The 22,870-nt window shown below is 37.6% G+C and overlaps 3 protein-coding genes across 7 annotated transcripts; 2 read left to right on the top strand and 1 right to left on the bottom strand.

Moving 5' to 3' along the window:
- Positions 1–1,969: 1,969 nt before the first annotated feature.
- LOC307138101 (zinc-binding protein A33) lies at positions 1,970–8,064 on the bottom strand. The gene is made up of 6 exons (XM_079836243.1): positions 7,779–8,064; positions 7,467–7,562; positions 6,689–6,922; positions 6,279–6,301; positions 6,026–6,141; positions 1,970–3,957 (listed from the first exon to the last, which is right to left on the bottom strand). Exons 1-6 carry the CDS (start codon positions 7,842–7,844, stop codon positions 3,395–3,397), a joined length of 1,098 nt encoding a protein of 365 aa, XP_079692369.1. The 5' UTR covers positions 7,845–8,064; the 3' UTR covers positions 1,970–3,394.
- A 1,664-nt stretch (positions 8,065–9,728) lies between these two features.
- ino80e (INO80 complex subunit E) lies at positions 9,729–17,457 on the top strand. 2 transcript variants are annotated; one of them, XR_013818062.1, is made up of 9 exons: positions 9,729–10,185; positions 10,271–10,341; positions 10,429–10,481; positions 10,564–10,636; positions 14,243–14,360; positions 15,340–15,438; positions 15,634–15,842; positions 16,980–17,198; positions 17,350–17,457. XR_013818062.1 is itself a non-coding variant. In XM_079837371.1 (8 exons), exons 1-7 carry the CDS (start codon positions 10,105–10,107, stop codon positions 15,838–15,840), a joined length of 702 nt encoding a protein of 233 aa, XP_079693497.1. In that variant the 5' UTR covers positions 9,729–10,104; the 3' UTR covers positions 15,841–15,842; positions 17,350–17,457. The 2 variants fall into 2 exon arrangements, 1 of the variants encoding a protein (XP_079693497.1); XM_079837371.1 differs by lacking the exon at positions 16,980–17,198.
- Positions 17,458–17,814: 357 nt separating this feature from the next.
- On the top strand, positions 17,815–22,584 carry LOC307138272 (uncharacterized protein). Of its 4 annotated transcripts, none has more exons than XR_013818008.1 (3): positions 17,887–18,295; positions 19,679–21,074; positions 21,486–21,965. XR_013818008.1 is itself a non-coding variant. In XM_079836486.1 (2 exons), exons 1-2 carry the CDS (start codon positions 17,999–18,001, stop codon positions 20,966–20,968), a joined length of 1,587 nt encoding a protein of 528 aa, XP_079692612.1. In that variant the 5' UTR covers positions 17,815–17,998; the 3' UTR covers positions 20,969–22,441. The 4 variants fall into 4 exon arrangements, 2 of the variants coding, with proteins under 2 accessions (XP_079692612.1, XP_079692613.1); XR_013818009.1 differs by having other exon boundaries at positions 17,995–18,295; positions 19,682–21,074; XM_079836486.1 differs by having other exon boundaries at positions 17,815–18,295; positions 19,679–22,441.
- Positions 22,585–22,870: the final 286 nt, after the last annotated feature.

The following is a 22,870-nucleotide window of genomic DNA, read 5'->3' as shown; positions in this document are numbered from 1 at the left end:
ACTGTAGAAATGCACTGTTTGCTGTCAAACTTGATTAATGTTTACAATGATTGAACGTGTCTGTTTATATGTGGGCCTCAGAGATAAAAATGAGTAGTATTCGGCTAGTTATGTGATTTCAACATGGCAACATGAAACGACCCAATCCATGTAAAAATACAAAAAAATGCTATACATTTTTTTTAATGAGCCAATTTTAAATAAAATGACTGAGTCCACTTTAAAAGTTAACCTCCTCACTCTGTTTGGAGAGAGAAAGAGAGCCGGCATTGAAGTAACAACATCTAAGCAATATAAAAATTTTGCAGATATACACACACAATCGTGTACACATGCATAATAATACCAACTTGTATTCAATTGCATTGTGAGGTTCTGTAGTTTGTTCTACACTTTCCAGATTCTTTAGTTTTCACAACCATTCACAGGCAGCCACAACAGGGTTTTTAATCTCCCATTAGCTAATCCCATTGGCTGTTAAACTTCACATTCCCTTACAATCTCCAGCAAATTATGTCACAGTTAAGTGCATCCCGGTAATGCACATCACACAGGTTTCCAGGCAAAATCAATATTCTTCTGTTCACTCGCTGAATCATCACAGTGTCTTAAAGCAGAAGATCATACTTAAGATATATGTTACCCTTCAGGACACTGCCACTGATAATAGTCTTGTATCATGACATGATTATTGTCTGTTTTTGTATTTTGTGTGTTGATGCTTGTGTTGTATGTGTGGTATTTATGATGAGAGATTATAGATGTTATTCACAATTGGCAACATCAGGAGGCCTGTATGTGTTTGTACAAGTGCATGTGAGTATGTTTGTGTGTGTCAGTGTGTTAGCAACAACCTCCATTGGATAGCTGTCATTTCAATGCAATTAGCGATGTCCTTTTTCTCCCCGGCTGGCTGGTAACTGCTGTTCCTTTTTAAGTGGTATTAAATGCAGAAGCAATTTAAAGAAGAGCACAGTGCGAGATTTTTATCAGAATGGACTCCATGCTGTTTAGTGGGACCTGACTCTATCTGTTTTGATATCAAGATAGCCATGTACTACAGGTCATTTTGATTTAATTGATACTCAAGACTACGCCAACGGAATAGTAATTAAGTTATATAGCACTTTTCTCTTGGTCAAGGTGCTTTACAAAATGCAGATACTAAAGTAACAATGCATCGTCATTGCAGTCTGTCATTGCATGCTATAAAGTTACTCTCCCATAGTGTCTATCTGTGCTAGTGTGGTCATGCCTTTATAGGAGGTAGTGTGTAGACGTCTAAAAGAAGCACTCGCATCTTCATATATCGCACGGCTCTGCAGGTCTCTTTGTGTAAAACATCCCTACCATGGATGTCACTGAAACTGTTGCATTGTATGTTTCACCCTATATCTTTCCATTCCATTGGTTAGACCCGATTGGTCGATGACATTCTAAAGTGCATTAAAGGGACAGTTCACTAGGAAAAGAGAATTCTCTTGTTGTTTACTCACCCTCATGTTGGTCTAAAGCTGTATGACTGGCTTACTTTTTGTCCATACATTGTCGAGAGTTGTTTCGGATCTCATCGACGTGGCCAAAACAGTTGAAATATTCTTCAAACTATCTTCTTTTTTGTCCCACAGAAGAAAGTCCCACAGGTTTAGAATGACATGCAGGTGAGTAAACTAAAGAATTTTCATTTCTGGATTGACTATGCCTTTAAGTAAATATCCAGAATTCAATGGGTGTAGAATTATCTCTCAAGAGTGAGGAGAATGAGTGATGGGAATGTATAGAGCATGAGAAGTCCAAGTATCCTGTGGTGTTGTGCATCCTCCAAGTAAACTCAAAGTGCAGTTTTGTCCCACAGGTGCATGAGAGGTTTCTGCCTCTCTTTTCCTCTCCTTATTCCACCTGAGTGATGCTCTACATTTTATCAGTCCCCGTTGTTCCTTTTTGCACAAACACAACACATAAACATTTTGTAAAGAAACTTCCTTTATTTCATGCCTAGAAATAATAATAAATGATTTTAAAATGCTTGTGAGAGTCGTTGTGTTGTTTTTCCTCCTCACACCTGTGACACAGCAGTTATCAAGCCCGGTACACAGCACTCTGACATGACTCTCCTGTGCCTGCGAGAAAAAAGAAGGGCTTTCTGCCCTTGTAGTCAATCACACTCAAAGTCACTCAACTGTCTCTCTAGCTTTCTCTTCCCTTCTCCCTCGGCCTGTTGCTGGCAGGGTGCAGAGCGGCCCTCCCTCTTCATTTTTCTTTTCTGCCCCTCCAACAGCACATAGTTTCCAAAGTAGTTTCCAGGCATGGCTGAATGCAACAGACATGTCTGGCTTATTTATAGACAGGTAATGGTAAACAGTTAACTATTAATAGTCTGTCAACAGGCACAGAAATCTAATTCCTTTTTTTTTTATTTATAATATTTTCATTGCCTTCCATTTTATTGCGCCAGTGCATGCACAAAGATGATTTGCATACAGTTTTGCATGATAAATTACACATTTTATTAATAAAGTGTATACAAATAAACCAAAATTCCAAACCAATTGCCCTATGAAGGGCCACAGGGATGCTGGAGTCTACTCAGCATCCTGGGCCAAATGCAGAGAAACACCCTAGACAGATGGCCAGTCCATCACAGTGCTAACACACATTCATGCATTTTACTGTCTCCCGTTTACCTATATCCTACCTAAAGTCCTATGTCTTTGAGGGTAAGCCACAGCAACACAGGAAGAACATGCAAACTTCACACAGAAAGGCCTCCTAGCCCAGCTGGGCCTTGAACCAAGGACCTTTTTGCTGTGAGGCAACAGTGCTACCCATTGAGCCACCCAAGATAAAGTACTTGGTATTCCCAGGCAGTCTCCCATTCAAGTTCTAACTAAGCCAAATGCCTGGTTAGCTTCTGACATTAGATGCTCATTTAGTATAGCTCATATTGTCGTAATACATTGATAAAGTAGTTCATTGTGACAAAAATTAACAAGTGCAGTCATTTAATTCCATAATGTACCTCAATAACAAGTGTACAACTGATGCACACTCAACGGCTAGCCGCTACAGAATATTCATGCACTGTAAGCATTGCACCAAAATAATTCCGCAGAAAATGGTTGCATTCTTTGTCCAAATTCACTCACTCATTTTCTTTCACTCATTCAGTGGACAATATTAGTGGAGTACTGTAGTGAATAGTGAATGAGGGTATGGGGGGGGGGGGGGGGCACTCTTTATTGTTACTTAAACAGTTGATCCTAGCAAAACTATACAGCAAAAACTGCTCTCTAGCTTTATATGTACACAAGCTGCAAAGTGCTCAGAATTCAGCATTTCAAACTGTGTCAGCAGTAGGTGGAAAAACCAAACATCTATCTCCTATGCCAATCCCTCAGAGTGATGGATGGAAGATGGAAAGAGGGCCGCTGTTCTTTCCTTCATCTGTGTCGCATGGGTTGTAGAATGGATAGAGCGGCACTAGAACAGTCCCCATGTAGAAGGAGAAGAGTGGCGTCATGGTGACAGCGTTGTAGAAAGACACCTCCTCATTATCACAGTCCAGAAAGATGCCGATGCGGATGGGAAGGGTGTACGAGATCACCTGTGTGGGCTTTGGGTGGGTGCAGGCCATGATCATGCCATTTTTCAGGGATAGCGTCCACAGTCCGTTTAACGTGGAGGAAGAGTCCATCTCCCCACGGTTAACATCCTCTCTGGCCACACCCACTCGCCAGGCGGTCTTGCCCTTCACCTCCACCTCCCAGTAATGACTGCCATGAGTGAAGCCCTCTGAGCCCATCACACAGTAGTAGTAGTGGAAGCACTTTGGGTTCCTCTCATCTGGGTTCTCCTTGGGCAGCACCTTGTCCTCGCTGTAGGTCACTGACGTCCTCTCTTCAGACAAGGTCAAGAGGGGATGCGCAGTTTCAGGATCATAAGTCAACCTGGATATGTCTGTGTATGAAATTTAAGTCAAGTTCAAACTTATCGAGAATTCAGTACTAGTAATCAGTGATATGTAGTACAATAAATGTATTTAATGTAACAAACATTGCATCTATTAGCCTAAAGTGGTGGTGTTTCCTTCGTGAATGATTCAGTGTTTTGAACGAATCGTTCTTGTACACTTCCATGAACTGACTTATACTTTTTGTCTCTCCGTTTTAAAGCGTGTGAATGCTTTTCTACTTTCAAAGACTGACTATAGCACGGAATATCTTTCGAACATTTCGAAGAAGCATTTGATGAACAATTGAACAAGTCAGTGAGTTGAGTTTAAACAAGATTTGAACGAACACTCTGGCTGCTTCTGAAATCGCACACTTCCCTAGTATAGAGTAGCCCTAGAGTAGCATGTCGAATTCACGATACTCATAAAAGAGTAGGCAAAAAGTATGCGGGTGACCTACTACGTCTGATGAGATTCTGAAGTGTAGCCTACATATGATGGACAGACACCATCCCATGAGGCAACAGGAGAGGATCTGTGAATGGCAGTGAAGCAATGTAACTGATGCTGGTAGGTCACATGATAATGCCAACATGGCGAATGTACTATTTCCGGATTACATTTATACTACACACATTCATATTATAAGAACTCACCTTTTTAGTGGTCGCAAAATAATTACTTATTCAAAATAAGAACCAACTCAGAGAGTATGCGATTGCGGACACAGCCAATGTTTTAACAAATCACCTGAATAAATTATATCAGTATCAATCATACCACATTGACTCACCTGTCGCCACCTACTGGCAATTTAATTGAACTAATCATTTTAGTGAACGGATTCAAACGATTCGAGTCACTGGGATGAATCAAAACCCCCACCACTATAGTGAGATGATTAGCTCTTAAAGGGATAGTTCACCCAAAAATTAAAATTCTGTCATCATTTACTCACCCTCACGTTGTTCCAAACCTGTATGAGTTTCTTTTTTCTGCTGAACACAAAAGAAGATATTTTGAAGAATTTTTGTAACAAAGCAGATTGAGCAACCATTTACTACCATTGTATTTTTTCCCTACTATGGTAGTAAATGGTTGCTCTATCTGCTTTGTTACAAACTTTCTTCAAAATATCTTCTTTTGTGTTCAGCAGAAAAAAGAAACTCATACAGGTTTGGAACAACGTGAGGGTGAGTAAATGATGACAGAATTTTCATTTGTGGGTGAACTATCCCTTTAAGTAAAGGAAATTAAAATATTTCATTTAGTATGTAATATAATAATATTGTAGAGGAGGAACCTCTGGATTGTTCAGATAGGCCTTGAGGACTGGAGACTCCGGTAAGAGAATATTTGCATAATATGTCGTTCTTTGTCAATTGACGAACGCTAGCGTGCTATACAAAGCCATGTGCTACAGTGTATTGTTGTTATATTAATGTACAGATGGTGCGCCTCTGTAAGCCATATTAAGATAATTTTGGGATGCTACATCATCATGATTGTGAATGTCAACGAACTGCAGACAACTATTTACCTGTTTATCTGTTTGAACATATGTGTAGCCTATATCTGTTTATGGGCAGTATGGAAATGTTTAATATCTCGACGATTGTAATATCAGTTATCTAATTTGTAGCCTATTTTCTTTATGTTTCAGACCACACACACACACACACACACACACACACACACACACACACACACACACACACACACACACACACACACACACACACACACACACACACACACACACACACACACACACACACACACACACACACACACACACACACACACACACACACACACACACACACACACACACACACACACACACACACATCCCCATACATACACAAACCACTGTAATTGTGTATTGTATTGCAACCCAATTGCTCACCAATGACCTGTATTTAAGTGCCCAACGTTATTAAAGTTTTTTTTGGAGGAAACTCTCCGAGCCCTTACTCTCTTACCGGAGTCTACAGTCCTCAAGGCCTATCTGAACAATCCAGAGGTTCCTCCTCTACAAATATAATATTATTTAATATTTAGTCTCAGTACTTGGGTAGAGGGATGTTTGCATGTGTTTCCAGACCCGGTACTGAATGGGCCCCACAAACTGACCAGAGAGGATTTCACTTTCTATTGGGGCAGGGCGAATGAAATTCACCTCACATCTAATAAAGAAAAATAATGACAGATAAACAAGAAAGGAGGTAGATGATGATCAGTTTGCAATAATGAGGAAAGTTACAACAACGATTATGATAACGTGAATAAAGACCAAGAGAATAGAAATAGAAAATACACTTGCCTTTTCAGAAGTTCTTTGATTTCCTAAATGGATTAAAAAAAATATATAGTGCTTAGAGTATGAAGCTTCATATTCAAAGTCATGCCTGAATGTCAGCACTTCAGATTCCTCACTCTTTCAATCATGTGATTGTTATAGGCACTTGATCTGAACAGTGTCAAATGGCATCTATGTTCTGTGGGTGTCTATTGCACTGCATGAACTAACTATGAAAGTAATTCGGTCATCATTTTACAGTAAATATGTGATGTGGTAAACATAGATGATGTCAAAACTTAAATTAGGCAATCCATAGAGGATAAAGAATTATTTCCTTGCCTGTGCAGGTCACACCAAACTATTTAAAGCTTAAAGATAAAGTCTTTCACTGCTTAGGCTGTCAGTTCATGCAATTTAAAATGGAAATCCACCTTCAGAAGTTTGGGACTGTCATCTTCCCGCAGTTTGCAATTCAGTCGCTCGATGGCTTTCTGTAGATCTCTACCCTGCATGGCAATCTTTTTCTCTCTCTCTTTTAAGATCTTCACTCGTCTCTCCCTTTCCTTCTTCACTCGTTCCAGGTCCGTCTCCTCCTCCTCATCTAGAAAACGATGGAGGTTTTGGAACTCTGCTCGGATTTCACGCTCTATCTCTTCAAATCTGTTCTGTGAGAGAGCAGAAAAAGAGACATTAATGACTTAATGAGAAAACACAGCGGAAGAGAGACTTAAAAGGCTAATAACTCTGGAGAAATGAGCAGGATGACATTAGCTTACTAATGAAGTTAGTACTCAAATTGAATGCGGAAGATTTTACAGAAACATTTTCAAAAAATAAAAAGTAATTAATAAAGTGCTTTGACTCGACAGAAATGAAAATTCATGAAAATTAAACACATGGCAGCCAGAGTTAGGCTATGTTTTCCCTCAGGTTTGTAACATTAATGGTTAATAGTGGATTGGAAAAAAAGTGTCATATTAATAGAACGTAAATAATGTATAATATTTAATATTATTTATCATATTTTTTAACAGATTAAACAGATCTTTAAACATGCGAATATATAGCTTCTATGTTTGGAAGGGGTACGTTTATATTATGATAATGACCTTTCTCATACTTACATATTTTGTGAGTTATCTTTGTATGTGTTAATACTCATTCAGTCACACATAAGTAGGCCTATTACAAAAGTAAATCAATCAGTACCTCAACCTCCAGTGCATCCACAAAGGCGTCTTTCTCAGCTTCATAACATTCATCAATTTCATGTTTAATTTTTTTAATCGCCTGAATAAGCTTCTCCTGAAACACAAAGCCACTTTAGATTGATACAGTTTCTGCATTAACCCTAAATGTAATCCATACTTCTTAAACAACAGATTTTCTATTTATTCTTCTCAGAAAGTCCAAATAACACGCTTAAGCCGTCGTTCCACTTGGAATCTTCCAGAAATAGAAACAATTCACACTGTGTATTTCACCTTGCTATGACATATGAAGGTGACATTTTATTCTTACCTTTTGGGCGCCAAGGAGGGAGATGTTAAAGTGGTTGTTTGTGTCCTTCATGTGACTTGTGTGCATTCCAGTTTTCCTTGTCAGAACAAAGACAGAACTCTAGGATCTCATACGTGAGAGAGAGGGGGTTAAATCAAACTGAGTGATAGGTGTGTATGAGAGTTTTAGAGAGAGAGAGAGAGAGAGAGAGAGAGAGAGAGAGAGAGAGAGAGAGAGAGAGAGAGAGAGAGAGAGAGAGAGAGAGAGGGAAGGAAAATATGAGAGTAATATATCAAAGGAGGGTGACAGAATGATTGGTCAGAGACTGGATGTGACCGACACACGACCAACCTGTATCTGCAATAAATGATTTAAGTTAAAAATAAGTATAGTATAATACCTTTAATGGCTTGAGACACAATTTGACTACACATAATAGAATGTTAACACATGAGAAGAAAGGCAGAGGGAGGTACGGGGTCCACAGCTGTCTCGCTGCACCGCATGAGCAATTTATGGAAGTGAGGGAAGAGATTTTCTATTTCTGTCGGCAACAAGAGCCAACGTCAGAGAACAGAGGCAGACTATTACAGGCAGCAAAGCAGAGTTAAGGGCTATTGGGGGGCTTATGTTTCACACTATAAGGGGTCTGACACAAGGATTTTGTGTATGCACAAATGATATATAATGGCTGGCAAAGTGAGTGTGTGCCTGTGTTGTATGTGCAAACAGAGCAAGATTATGTTTCATAAAGAGCAGTCTGTCTGACAAAGATTTTTCAAATATTTCTGTGAAACAGTTGAGGGCAGAGCTGAATGACAAGAAACAAAACTCTTTGTGGTTTACGTCACCCCTCGCTCTCTCTCTCTATCTCTCTCTCTCTCTGTGTGTGTGTGTGTGTGTGTGTGTGTGTGTGTGTGTGTGTGTGTGTGTGTGTGTGTGTGTGCGCGCGCGCCAGTACACTGCTCAACCAAGGCAATGTATTATTCATGGACCTGCCCTGTGTGTGTGACTGCTGAGACTAAGATGCAGACTCAGTAAAAGAGGAGAGTGCAATCATTTTAAATGCACTGTCTACACAAGACACTTCAAAATTGTCAAATTACACACAGGCTTTTTAGAACTTCATATTATTGGGCAGTGGCTGTCAGGAATCCCAAAGAGATTAGCTAGACTACTTCTATACTGCAATGATGACACAGCTGTTTGTCACACATTTTATCGAGATCACAGAAACTAGGAGTGTCAATAGCTTAAATGTTATAACATTTTGATATTTTACACTATTAATTTATTTCAGCAGGTCTATTAATAGTATGCCTTAGTAATTATATGTATATATAAAATCAAAATCAATATTATTGGGAAAGGAAAAAAGGAATGTACCTCTTGATTATTATCGCATTTTACCATCTTATTTTTTACGTAAAATTATTATATTACTAGTACTGCTTATTTTAAAATTGTGGATGCGTAATCCACATTGGCCCCCTAGTGGACACCAACAAAATTTGTTACATTTGTTTAATGCATGAAATTAATTCATTTTAATGCATTCATTTTGTAAATGTGAAATTAATTATTTTTATATTTATATTATATTAGGCCTTTATTATATTATATTATTTTTGGGGTGTGCTCTAATAAAGTATAGTCGAGAAAGGACACTGATACTGAACTTTAAAATCAGCGTTTGTTTAGAGATGTAGGAGATTTGAAAATTAAAAAAAAAAAAAAAAAAAATTCCTCTATTCCCTCCGTTTTCTAGCTTATGCTACTTAGTATTTCAGGCACTTTTTGTGATTTTTTTTATTCATGTAAAAATGAATGAAATGAATGGCGGATCATGACGGATCGCTTCCTGTATTCCGCAGTCGTAAGTCGCTTTGGATAAACGCGTCTGCTAAATGAAGAAATGAAATGAAATGAACAAATTTGCCTACATTACCCACTTCCTGTACGTATTACGTTGACAGCGGAAGTAAACAAAGATCACGTCGCGGTTCAGGACTGTAACGTTACCTGACTTGCGAGAGATAGGTCCTTTTTTTATCATTGTCATATGCCCTGTAATTTTTTTTGGTATAGTAGATTATTACATTGCCATTGTCTTCGTCCATACCTGTTTATTAGACTCGACAAATACATAATTTGTTAATTCTTTATCTTGTTGGTTATGTAGCGGTAGCGTGGCTAAGCAACAGTAGTTTATTTTAAATCGTTTTGAGTCTCTTAAATATTTCTGGATAAACATAGACATTAATATTTGAACAGTGTCGGTCTCGAATCAATATAAAGTAGCAAAACCACCTGAAACCGACGGTATATCTCCATTAGAACATCAAACATGAATGGACAAGCTGAAGTAGAGGTGGATTACAAGAGAAAATACAAAAATCTCAAACGCAAGTTGAAGTTTATAGTATATGTGAGTATCTTTTTCTTCAGTGTTCAGTGTTTTTTTATTTGTCGTTTCGAAATGCTTGTTAATCCTCTTTTATTTCTCTGTTCAGGAGCAAGAGTGTTTTCAGGAGGAGCTGAGAAGGGCTCAGAGGAAACTATTGAAAGTTTCCAGAGACAAAAGGTAGAACTCTTCTTATCAACGTTATCAAATGCTTCACATTTTCTTGACCCACAGATTCACAGAACTGAACGCTTTTGTTTGCATCAGTTTTCTGTTGGACAGGCTGTTGCAGTATGAAAGAGTGGACGAAGAGTCTTCTGGTAGGTATCTAAAGAAAATGCTTATCTGATTACCTCTGAAACTTCCAGGGATTCTGTGTGCTGAGAGTGTTTTTGTTTTCAGATTCTGATGCGACAGTCTCTTCAGACAGCGATGGAGAGGGAGCCAGAGAGAGAGACAGGGATGCAGGGAAAAAGTGAGTCTACAGCAAGTGCATTGTGATTTGGATTTCACAGATGTAAAACATTAGATATGTAACTGGTAAAGTTGAACGCTTTCATTTTTACCCTAAATAAAATGGATATACTACCGTTCAAAAGTTTAGGCTCAGTAAGATTTTGGTTTTGAAGAAATGCATGCTTTTATTCAATAATTGATCAATAAACACTTTTATTCATCTAAGAATTCTGGAAAAAAAAATCTAAATTTCCACAGTGACATTAAGCGGCACAACTGTTTTTAACATTGGTAATAACAAGGCATTAGGGATCGACCGAAGCCGATACCGATTTTTTTTTTCATCAGCCTTGGCCGATGACCGATACAGGCTGCCGATTTTCTTGAGCCGATATTTGGAGCTGATACTGCTTTTGCTCCCTCAATTTACATCATAAAAATGACACAATGATCATGATGATAACAATTTAAAATTTACAATTTAAAAAAGGAACATTTATTTAACTAAAAAAAACAATATTTAACAAATAGTAAAACAGGTGAGGTAGAACAAGATTTAAAAAAAAGAGTTCAGTGGTGAAATAAATTCTGAAAATAAATATTTAAGCATAAATAAAATAATTACACTATTGCACACGGTATCAACAAGCAAGCAGCATAATAAAGTGTACACTGACTGTACTGTACTTAATTTTAAAACTATTTACAATCTAGTCATTTAATGGTTCCACTCTAAAAAATGTTGGGTTAAAAATAACCCAAGTTGGGTTGAATATGGACTAACAAAGCAATTGGGTTGTTTTGACCCAGCGGTTAGGTTAAATGTTTGCTTAAAACAAACCAATTGCTGGGTTAAAACAACCCAATTGCTGGGTTAAAACATCCCAATTGACCTATCGGTAAGCCCCTCCCATCGAACGCCTCAGATGATTTGTTTGAGTGAAAAACTATGTAATAAACTTCATAAACCATCAGTAAAGTTTGGCCATCATTCGGACAGGATATACGTTACATTCTGTGTCCAAAAACATCTTGGGATAAGGTTTTCACACTGACAGCTGTGCATTGTAAGATATAGCAACTTCGTTTGTTTGTCCGAGTTAGCAACAGTAGCTAAGGGGGACGGGGCTTACCGATAGGTCAATTGCTGGTTTAGTCCATTTTCAACCCAACTTGGGTTATTTTTGACCCAGCATTTTGTAGAGTGTAGGTGCACTTAACTTAATCTCTTGTAGAGCAACACCAGCGGTAATTCAGGAAAAAATCTCCCAGAGCTCCACATGAAGCTTTCGACCTTTTACCATCGTGTCAATTCTCAGTTGATTTTGATTAATATGCGTGAGGGAGGGAGAGCAAGAGAGTTTGAAGACGGTGAGAGCTGCCTGTGGACGCCTGTCTGTAAATAATGCAGGGAAAAAATATCGGCGAACGCAGCAGCCTTGTATCGGCCGATGCCGATACACGTAAAAATTGCAAATATCGGCCTGATATATCGGCCGGCCGATATATCAGTCTAACACTACAAGGCATGTTTCTTGTGAAGCAAGTCAGCATATTAGAATTATTTCTGAAGGATCATGTGACACTGTAGACTGTAGTAATGATGCTGAAAATTCAGCTTTGAATCACAGGAATAAATACATTTCTAAATATTTAAAAATAGAGTAATTTTAAATTTTAATATTTCACCATATTACAGTTTTACTGTATTTTTGGTCAAATAAATGCCGCCTTGGTGAGTATAAGAAACATTTAAAAAATCTTACTGACCCCAAACCTAGTATAGTACCCTTTATGGGTTGTTGGGATTTTATGGATGTATGCCTTTAGAATTTTGCAACAATTAGAATTGCATGAGCACATTGCATTTGTAGTACAAACACTAATCTGTGGCTGCTTAAAAGAAATAACCATCCGATAGGAAAATATTTGTAAAAACGCATGAATGTATATTATGCACATCTATAGTAACTCATAGGCAATGACAGATAATATGCTTTTGAATAGCTTTGAAGAAATATAATTTGAAACATTATAAATATACAAAATAAAAAATATATAAATTAAAGTGACCCAAATACTCCTGCAAATTAATTAAATTCACCTGAAATAACTAATTTGGGTGTGATTTAAAGTTTTTTGTGCTATTCCTGATTTTATCAAGATAACATGTTTTATGCATAAGCCTCTTCTGCTGTTGCATATGTTTTAATCTTTTTGCAGTAGCTGTGTGTCAATTAGGGCTGAACGATTTTGGAAAAAAATCTAATTGCGATTTTTTTTAACCAATATTGCGATTGCGATTTAATATGCGATTATTTTTTAAACTCTTTATCTTCTGTATTATTCAACAATACTAATTATTGTATAGTAATGGTGGAAATCTTTAATTGGTACCTCACAATCTGATTCCGATTCTGGGAGTCACGATCCGATTCCAAAACAATTCTTGAACTTTTTCCTTTTTAAGTTTTTAATAAATTAATACGATTAATATTAATAATTAATATGTTTTTATTATGATATATGTAATTATAAGCTTTTTAAAATAACTACACATTATAACATTTTAATTAAAACAATTGCATGTTAATAATTTTAAATATATAAACTAATATAGCTGCAAAACATAAAGTAGTAAATCATAAAGAGAAACAAAAAAACATATTACAAGCAATGAACAAAGAGTGCTTTCAATATTTAAGAGTGTCTGAACTGTGAGTGATTTTTCTCTTTCTCAGCTTTACTGTTGTTTGATTATTAATGATGACATCATAGACAGCGGGAGACCTGCATTCACACTAATGCACAGATCTCTTTTGAAATATAAGATGTTTTTGCCCTGTCTGTTTAATTCATTAAGACATTACTGATGGTGTTAACATTAATTTTGCGTCATAAAAGCATTTTGAGACGCGCACAGACGCGTGCTCGCAAGCACTCTTCACAATGCGCCGCGTGAGCATTTGAAATGGAAAGCCTTCTGTCAGTGAGTTTCTAACGACATGAATGAAGCCTTCGTTGAGCATTTGTAAGGAAAATACCGGCGGGCGAGAACACACACGGTAAGCGTGACATCAGTTTCTCATAGCGCTTATCCTGTGCAAAGAAGCCTGCGAATTGCAATTCGCGCCGTCAACCTTTCCGAACGTTATGAAATATTATTTTATGGTTCGTGCGTGATTGTGTGTGTGTGTGTGTGTGTGTGTGTGTGTGTGTGTGTGTGTGTGTGTGTGAGAGAGAGAGATATAATGGAAGCAATCAGAATACGGGTGTTTCTAAAACACACGCAGCGCCACCGTGCACCTGCAGTTAAAATCTAAGCTCAGAATCGATCCAGAATCATTGGAGAGATGATAGTAGGCTATAGTATGAACAACACCATATTAGATAGATCAAACACAAATAGTTTTTTTTTCTTTTAGGCCAGGCATATGATATGTGTAACGTGCCAAGTTGATGCTTCTTCTGCAGACTTTACTCTCGCGTGTCACGTGACCAGACTGTAATCGCAGCCTTTGCGGTTAGGAAATCGCGTTATAGCATATCGCGATATTATCGCAAATGCAATTAATCGTTCAGCCCTAGTGTCAATCATTTTATTGATTTTTTTTTTTTTTTTCAGGAGGAGAAGTCCGGGAGTTCCTTCTGTCCCGTCGTCCTCATCTCCTCATCTCTCACTCCTGTCCCGCTCTGGTGCAGTTCCTCTCCAGTCGTCTGCTCAGGCACAGTACCTCAACACTGTGAGTACATCACACCTTCATGAGCACTCCACAGGTCCCATACATACTGCACTCATGCTTTTCAGTTACTTACATTAGCTATGTTTCCATCGAAAGTTGTGAATTTAACTACTGCACAAAATTGGTTGTCTGGCTATCACCAGACCACGCTCAATTTAAGATTGAACATTGATCTGGGGAGTCTGCTATGTATTTTCTACTGCACAAGAGGCGTGATAAACGAGCATAATTCAAATGACTCTGTACGCATGGGATAGTCCTTCAACCAATCAGACCACAAGAGGCGTGATCAACGGGCATCGACCCATCGCTTCTCTATCCGTCATCGTGTTAAACCCGCCAATAGCGCGCCAGGTGGATAAGCCAGTCTGTGATTTGTTCCCGCAAAAGTGTAACAGAAGCAGTAGAACGTACAGGTTTCCAGACTGAGCTGCAGTGCGAAAACAAATCGCCAGCAGATCAGGCTGGGTTTACCCAGTCTACAAAATCACATGAAACATTTACAAATAAAGTACCGTTTCCATCCCATTTGTTCAAGAATTTGTAAATGTTTTTCCATCGTAGTTTATGAGCATGTATTCTTAATGGATAAAAAAAAATCTGCCTTAATTGAGTGCATACATTTTAGAACTTATGTGCATCTTAACTGTTCTGTCCAGCTTTTTTATGCAATATCCCAAAATTCACATAAAAATATGTGGATGGAAACTTGGCTAGTGTTTTACATTCTGTTTTTGTCACCAGTTGATTTGTCATTTTATTCATTTTCTTCTCTCTTTTTGTCTTTTATCACCTCACCTGGTTTATGTGGACTTCACACACATCTCTCTGGGCACTCTGGGTGTGTGTGTGTGTGTGTGTGTGTGTGTGTGTGTTTGTGTGTGTGTGTGTGTGTGTGTGTGTGTGTGTGTGTGTGTGTGTGTGTGTGGGAATGACTGTTATTCTTTGGTGCCTTGTGTGTGTGATTGTGGGTGAGCAGTTACCCTTCCCTCCTGAGTATTTGGCTCCCTCTGCTGAGCGTGTGAAGAAAGAGAGAAAAACAAAACTGGCCAAACACAGGAAAGACGGTTCAGGGAAGGTGAGAGAGGGACAGAGAGTTTGACGCTGGAAACACAATGTCCCAGATTCATGTGGCCATTATTGTTACACTGTTTGTCATGTCTTTTAATAATCTTGCAGTTACAGTGATACATTTCTCTTCATGCATTTTAGTTCGATTTTTCTGATATGCAGTCTAATAACAAACATCTCTCTGCTTCTCCCTCTCATTCAGGTGGTTGGCCCACTCACGTCCAGTTACCCTGCAGGCAGTGGTGCAGCTGGGGGTGCGAGTGGGCCATTCAGCTGGGTCCCACAGCAGATGCTGAGTGAGGATGCAGTCGAGGAAGAGGGAGAAAGCGAGGGAGATAGTGACCAAGGAGAGGAGGAGAGAGGAGAGGGTGACGAGGCAGAGCTGGTCATTGACATACCCAATGAGTGAAGGTAAAGGACAAATAAAGGCCTCTGTGAGCATTTAGCAGCAGCCACAACTATTGAAAAATCTTTCTCCATCTAGAGGACTTTTCATCATTATGGATTATATATTATTATTAAATCCATCTTAAACCTTATCATCAGGCAGTATCATGCTAAATCTGGCATTAACTGTTGAAGAGATCTTGCAACAAATAGAATTCAAAGCCAAGTTGCTTTTACTGGGCTCAACAATAAGAATGGCATGTTATCTAGTTGGCTAACATACACTACTGTTTAAAAGTTTCGGGTTGATCATATTTTTTTAATGTAATTAAAAGAAGGCTGCATTTGTTTAATCAAAAATATAGTAAAAACAGAAACTTTGTGAAATATTATTGCTATATAAAATAACTTTCTATTTTAATATTTAAATGTGATTTATTCCTTCATAAGCTTCAGTGTCACATCATCCTTCAGAAATCATTCTAATATGATGATTTGTTGCTCAAGAATTTTTTTTAAATGATTATTATTATCTATGTTGAAAACATTGTTGTGCTGCTTAATATTTTTGTGGAGACCATCATTATTTTTTTTAGGATTCTTTAATGAATGGATGGCTCAAAAGAACAGCATTTATTTTTAATAATAAAAAAAAAAAGTCATTACTGTCACTTTTGATTAAATTAATGCATCCTTGCTGAATAAAGTAAATCAAATGTCTTTAAAATAAAAACACCTTACTGACCCTAAATATATGAACATATGTGGTTTTGTTAATTTGCAAAATTGACTTGAAAGTTTTCGTAAATTGTGTTTATGGATTTATGGAGTTACATTATAACTGTTACATTTTTGTTTATATTTTTAATTGAAAATATAAATATTTCTAAAAAATATGTTTGTTTGTTTTTTTTGTGGGGGGGCCAATGAGAGTGCTGACAGGACAACCAGAATATTCGTTATTGATATTGCTGAGGCCTGTTTTCTGAACCTGTTCTACACACCTTATATTGTTAGAGATCATTCAGATCTTTCCAGATAGATAGGTACCATTTATCCCATGTGGGTAATTGTAGATTGACCAAGTTACCAGGATTTTGTGATGCGCCACTAAGAAATCTGGATCTGTGTTGTTAATGTTGGCGTTTGGTTGTGTAACAGATTGAGTTACCAAAAATCCCCTGACTCATCGTGGATACTGGATAGGCTCATTCTTTAAAGACTGCTGAGCAGCAATACATTACCTGAAAGCATGGAGTAAATGTAGAGTTGTGTGACAGAATTTAGAAGGGAGGGAAAGAGAGTGAGCAGAACAAAGAGAGGAAAAACAGATTGAGAGCCACACCCATTTTACCCAGGAGCACATCAACACTAGTCCAGGCAAGTTGCTATGGGATTATAATCATGCACACACCTGAACATGAATCAGACACGGCAGTATCTCCTAACAGTTTAACACCATTTTTTATGTCTTTAATAAAATATATTAAATGAATTAAATTAAATGTGATTTTTTTTCTTCCTCACACAGGTGCTAAAGGAAACTGCAAGCAAAATATTTCTGTTTTTCAAAATAATTTTTTGTTTAATGTCCTTTTAATGTCCTCTGCTATTTTTTTAATTAAATATTTAAAATCTGTCCCCCCGTGTTTCTGTCTATACTTTCTTTATGCTGAATCCATTTTTTTGAGTCCGTACACCAGCACCTGTTTAATACACCACCTCTGATTTGTGGGATGAAATTCTACATTTATGACTGAACATTTTTCCTGTTTGGCATGTAGACAATGTCAGATTGTTCTTTTGGCCATAAAAAAAATACTTTAACTGCAAAAATGGCATGTTTGCTAGTGTGGATGTTGGGGAATGCTGACACACAGGTAGTCATTAAGGTGTGTGAAAGGTGTGTGTACTGGTTTGTGTGCATTATAGTAATACTAAGATGAGGTGTAGTCAGAAAGTGTGATTTTGAAAGGATGGATGAAAGTGAGTGAGAGAGAAAGGGGGAGGGATGAAGAAGGTTAGATTGTGCCCAGACTCTTTCTGCATTGCCGGAGAGAGAGAGAGAGAGAGAGAGAGAGAGAGAGAGAGAGTGTGTCTAGCTGGATCTTGTTTTGTGTAGCTGCTAGTTCAGCACTGTTAGCTGCAGTCTCTGCTTCGCTGTACTAAGGGTTTTGGCCATGCTGTTTGCTCTGCCCAGACTCGCTGTGTTTATCTCTGCAGTGCTGTTCAATGGTGTTGTAGTCTGGGCAAGTACACACACAGATCTTGATCCAGGGTTCCTCCAGTGTCAAGAGTGTTTCTTCAAAGGCACACCTCCACAATCACTGTCTGAGCTGGGTTTGGAGCAGAGGTGTCACCGACATCTGACCGGACGGCCTTTTGCATCGCTCTATAACACCAATTGCCAGACCACCGTCTATACAGCCCTTCACCTCAGCCTGAATAATGGATGGGGCAGAGGAGAGCACAGCACGGTAAGACAGTGTTTTTCTCTTCCTTAGTCACTGGAGCTTTGTACAGACTTGACTTGAGCATGCTTATCTGCTAAAAATGCATTGTTGTGATTGTAGTGTTGGCTGTTATTATCTTACAGCCACTGCTTTTGTACCAAATGAGTACCAAAGCACTAAAGTACTGTACTAAAGCACAGGTTATAGATGTCTGAGTTTTCGACCACACAGTCTTGACATTCATTACGGTTTCTGCTGACATGCAAATGTACAAGGCTGTCAAGTGGAAAAGAAAAATTGCACCATTTCAGGGATCATATTCGTAGGGTCAATATGAAAATAAGAAACCTGATTCTTATTTGTGTCTTTTCTGTAAATGTATCCTCCACTTTAAAAAATGCAATTCATAGGCTCTGTGACTTGAATACAGTTCTTCTATGATGAACATTTTTTTAATTTGTGTATTAAAAGTACTTTTAATACAAATTAAAACTCATTTTAGATGAGTAGTATTCAAGTCACTTTGTGAAGGAATTGTATATTTAGTATTTTTATACCTAAATATACATATATTTATGTAAAATATATAATGTTTTAACAAAATTGCTTCATTTGAAAATTTGAAAAACATGTCTGCAAAATCAGCAATGCGGTGTAAACAACATGCAGAAAACAAACAGGAAGTGATGTCATAGAAGGATTTCTGCTGTCTTTGTGTGTCAAAGCCAGTAAGTCTTTTAAAATATCAGATAATTTTACCTTTTTATGACAAGGCAGGGTTAATTTTGGCTGTAAAATGTTGTGCAACTCCCAAAAGTCCTAATGACATGTATGAATACTGTATGGATTACTTAAAAAAATGCAATTTAAAACCTTTAGGAAAAAAACGATTAATTGTAATAATAATTAATACATTATATATGTATGTATATATATATATATATATATATATATAGTAATAGTAATATCACTTTTTTTTTATATTTTCCTTTTTTTTTTCATTTATAACATTTTAAAATGTTTCTTTAAAAATGGTATAAAAGATTTTCTCAAAACCAGCATCACTATATACATTTCTTCACTTCTTTTCTAAGTTTTTCCTTTTCTTTACCATGTACAGTTCTTTAAAATGTACAATAAAATGAAGGTAAAATTACAATATGTAAAATAACCCTTTAAGCCAGTCTGATTGCATTTAATTAATAAGGGCTACTCATGAAACTGACTCAGAACAGGTTGTTTCATTCCGTCACACCTCAAAACAAACATCTCATTCGTCTCTGTCAACCATTCATTATGTAAATCCCGATTGTGCATTTTTGTCCATTTATAGTGTGGAGAAATACATTGTTTACTTTTGCAAATAAACTAGTAATTACATTGTACCTGTCTCTCTCAACACATCAGCAGGATGCCAAAGAAGAAATCACTGACGATTCCCATGTGGCCATCCCAGCTCTTTACAGAGGAACCACCAATATGATCCCATCACCCTCAAACTCCCCTCTCCTGAAATGGGACGCTCTGACAGCAGAGCTGATACGGAGCTCCATCGTACCGATGTGTTCAGAGACGAGCGAGGACATTTATTTTCAGATTGGCGTAGGCGGGTTTAATGAGTGTGGGGGAAAATTATTGTGGTCAGCAGTGTGTTGTGCTGCTTCAGATGGAGATGGTAGTTTCAGTGTTGGGCTAGTGAAGGAGGGGGGTGTGAGAGTGCTCAGCATTAAGGCGTTAGAGGAGCTGATAGGAGTTACAAGCCTGTTTTCAGGAGGATGTGGTGAAATGGGACATCAGAAAGAAGAAGAACTTAAGTTGCTCTTGACAAAGCAGCTGAATGACATCAAAACACCCAACTCTGATGCACAAAGTGAAGAACACATTGGCGTACGTAACACTCAGGAAGAAGGAACATCAGATTCAGAAAACGAGGAAGTGACCGAGCATGTTAATGATGAAGCCTCAAGTTACACATCTTCCATTAGTTCAGACATGGACGTCGAGGAGAGCACCAATGAGACCGAGAGCTCAGGGTCTGCTCTTCTCTACATTTTGTCTTCCACCATCTCTCTCCTTTATGCCCCTTTTTCTCCTATCGTAAACAAGGTCACTAACTTTCCCTTCCAGGTCACCTACGTTCTTCAGGAAGATCTGGCCGTTTTGACCTCGGTGCCTGGTGACAGCTACACTTTGGTCAACAACTTGTGCTCAGGAGTGTCTTCTGGGGTTACATGCGTGTTGAGCACCTTGTACCAGACAGGGGAAACAAGCGTGTGCACGGTTTACTCCTGCCTCAGTCCATTAGCCAGCAGCCTGGGCCAGGCATTCCTGGAGGGATTCACAGGGACGGGCACTCTGGCGTCAGATGCCTTAGGGATCGTGACGGGAACGGTGGGGAATGGGTTTAGGATCATCAAGATGGTTTTTGGGTCAGTCTGCGATCATATGGTAGATTACCTGTGTGCTGTATCCTCTGAAATGGGCCACCAGGTGTCAACAGTAGGTAGTGGGGTTGGAAAACTCACCTGGAGAAGTGGAAGAGGGGTGGGCCACCTACTAAACACCGCTGTGTCCATCATGGGCGGAGTGGTGGAGAATACAATAACCAATGTTCAGGAAGCTTTCGGAGAGAGCTCAGGGGAATCATCCGAATCGCAAATGCCTGAAGTGCTGACATCTGAAGTGGTTGGTGAATAGATTTAAACACATGTATATGCCTGTGTTAGAGACCTTATTTGCATATTACACTACAAATAGAGTTCAACAGTTCCCACCCACTTTTTCAGCAGAGTTGTTTCTGGAAGTATTTTTCCCATTCATTTCAAAAGGGATTTGTAAAAAGCAAAGCAAACCAAACAAGGTAAATGACAAAATTTGATTTAAAGCAAAAGTATTTGATAATGAAACAGAAAGACAACTTAACGGCTTTAATGAGAGAACTACAATCCCAAGAATTGCATTGCGACACAATTGAAATTCTTCTGTGAAATTGAAATTGATATATATTATATGATACTGCTAGAAATCACCAATCAGAGCATTGAAACAAGCAAATTGCACCAACTCTTAAGGAACAATAGGCACTTTCCTTAATAGGCACACACACGCACACAAAGAAATGTTTAAGTAGTTTGAGAGTGTAAGGAAATTGACTATTGTTCCTTAAGAGTTGGTGCAATTTGCTTGTTTCAATGCTCTGATTGGTGATTTCTAGCAGTATCATGGGTAATGTAGTTTTTTACACAAATTCAGCTGACAAACAATTCTTTAAAAAATAAGTTGAAGTAATGCTGACTGAAGGCTTTTACAAAATACCATCGATAAGCAAACTCATAGCTCACAGTAGGTTTGTCTTAGTTATCGTTAAAAATCAATTCCCTGGTGAAATTGAATGGGATTTTTACTGCCATGAACCCAACTGTCACACTATATAGTGTCTTGTAGACTGGAAAATGAATATTGACCATGGCATGTGGATATGAATCCCGAACCCTCTGCTTTACAGTCTGCTTTAAAAGGAGGAAGCGAATGGTGCACTGCAGGGTGATTTGAACCCATTTCAAGGTTCTGAGCAATGTTTATGAAGTGACAAGCAATTGATGTAATTGTTGCGAGATGTTTATGTCATTGCATCTGACATAAAGGCCTTTGCTGTGTCATGGTTTATATGCTGCAATAAAACCTCTTCTCTGTGAGTCATGCTCTGTCATTTATAGTCCAATCTATAGTAAAAGACCTTCGTCGAGCCAGGAAATCTACATACATGTGTCTATAGGCTACTGGAATCTGAATAAGACTTTAAACAACAAAGCTGCATACTTTTTTTTTTAATTATTAATACTTATAAATCAGTGTATAATGGATTATGATCTTGTGCATTGAAAAAGCAAATGCACTTATGATTATAAAAAAATAATTATAACTGTTCTTATGATGCAGTACAGGTCTTAATGAGTCTTTAATATATTTATAGAATAGTAATGCTTATAAATACTTATAAATGCGGATATAATTCATTACAAGCATTGGCTTCATAGAAAGTGTTACCAATATTTTTAATGTAGCATCATCACCAATATTAGAACAGCACATGACTGTACATATTTTTTTTTTTTATAATGACCAGTCATTATAAAGTGATTATAAAGCGCAACCTTTATGAAGTGATGTAAAAAAAAAAAAAAAAAGTTCTTAATGTACAAAACATAGTGCCAACCAATTTGTAACATTTTACTATAGCCATAATGTTTACAATATTGATTATTTAAGTCAGGGTTTTTCTATCACAGACCAAATATAATATACAGTCCCTGGTGTGAGGGACCCCCATCTTAAAATGAAATGGTATCTATATAAATTCTTGTATAGAGATACATTACTGTGTAATTAATATTATAAAAATGTCTAAAATATTATTTGGAAAATATATTGTTTCTATTTCTATATATAAGTTATATGCTTTTTTTCCCTACTCATTAAAATACTGTATGATACTGTACTGTTATAGTTATTTGTTCATTTACTCATTAATTTCCAATTTTTATTATTGTTTATTTACTCATGTATTTATTTTAATCTTTTTTTATTTTTAATCTTTTT

The sequence above is a fragment of the Gobio gobio genome (assembly GCF_949357685.1).
Source record: "Gobio gobio genome assembly, chromosome: 15".
NCBI lineage: Eukaryota > Metazoa > Chordata > Actinopteri > Cypriniformes > Gobionidae > Gobio > Gobio gobio.
The sequence above is the reverse complement of the archived record's forward strand: the minus strand, read 5'-3'. Positions and strand labels throughout refer to the sequence as shown.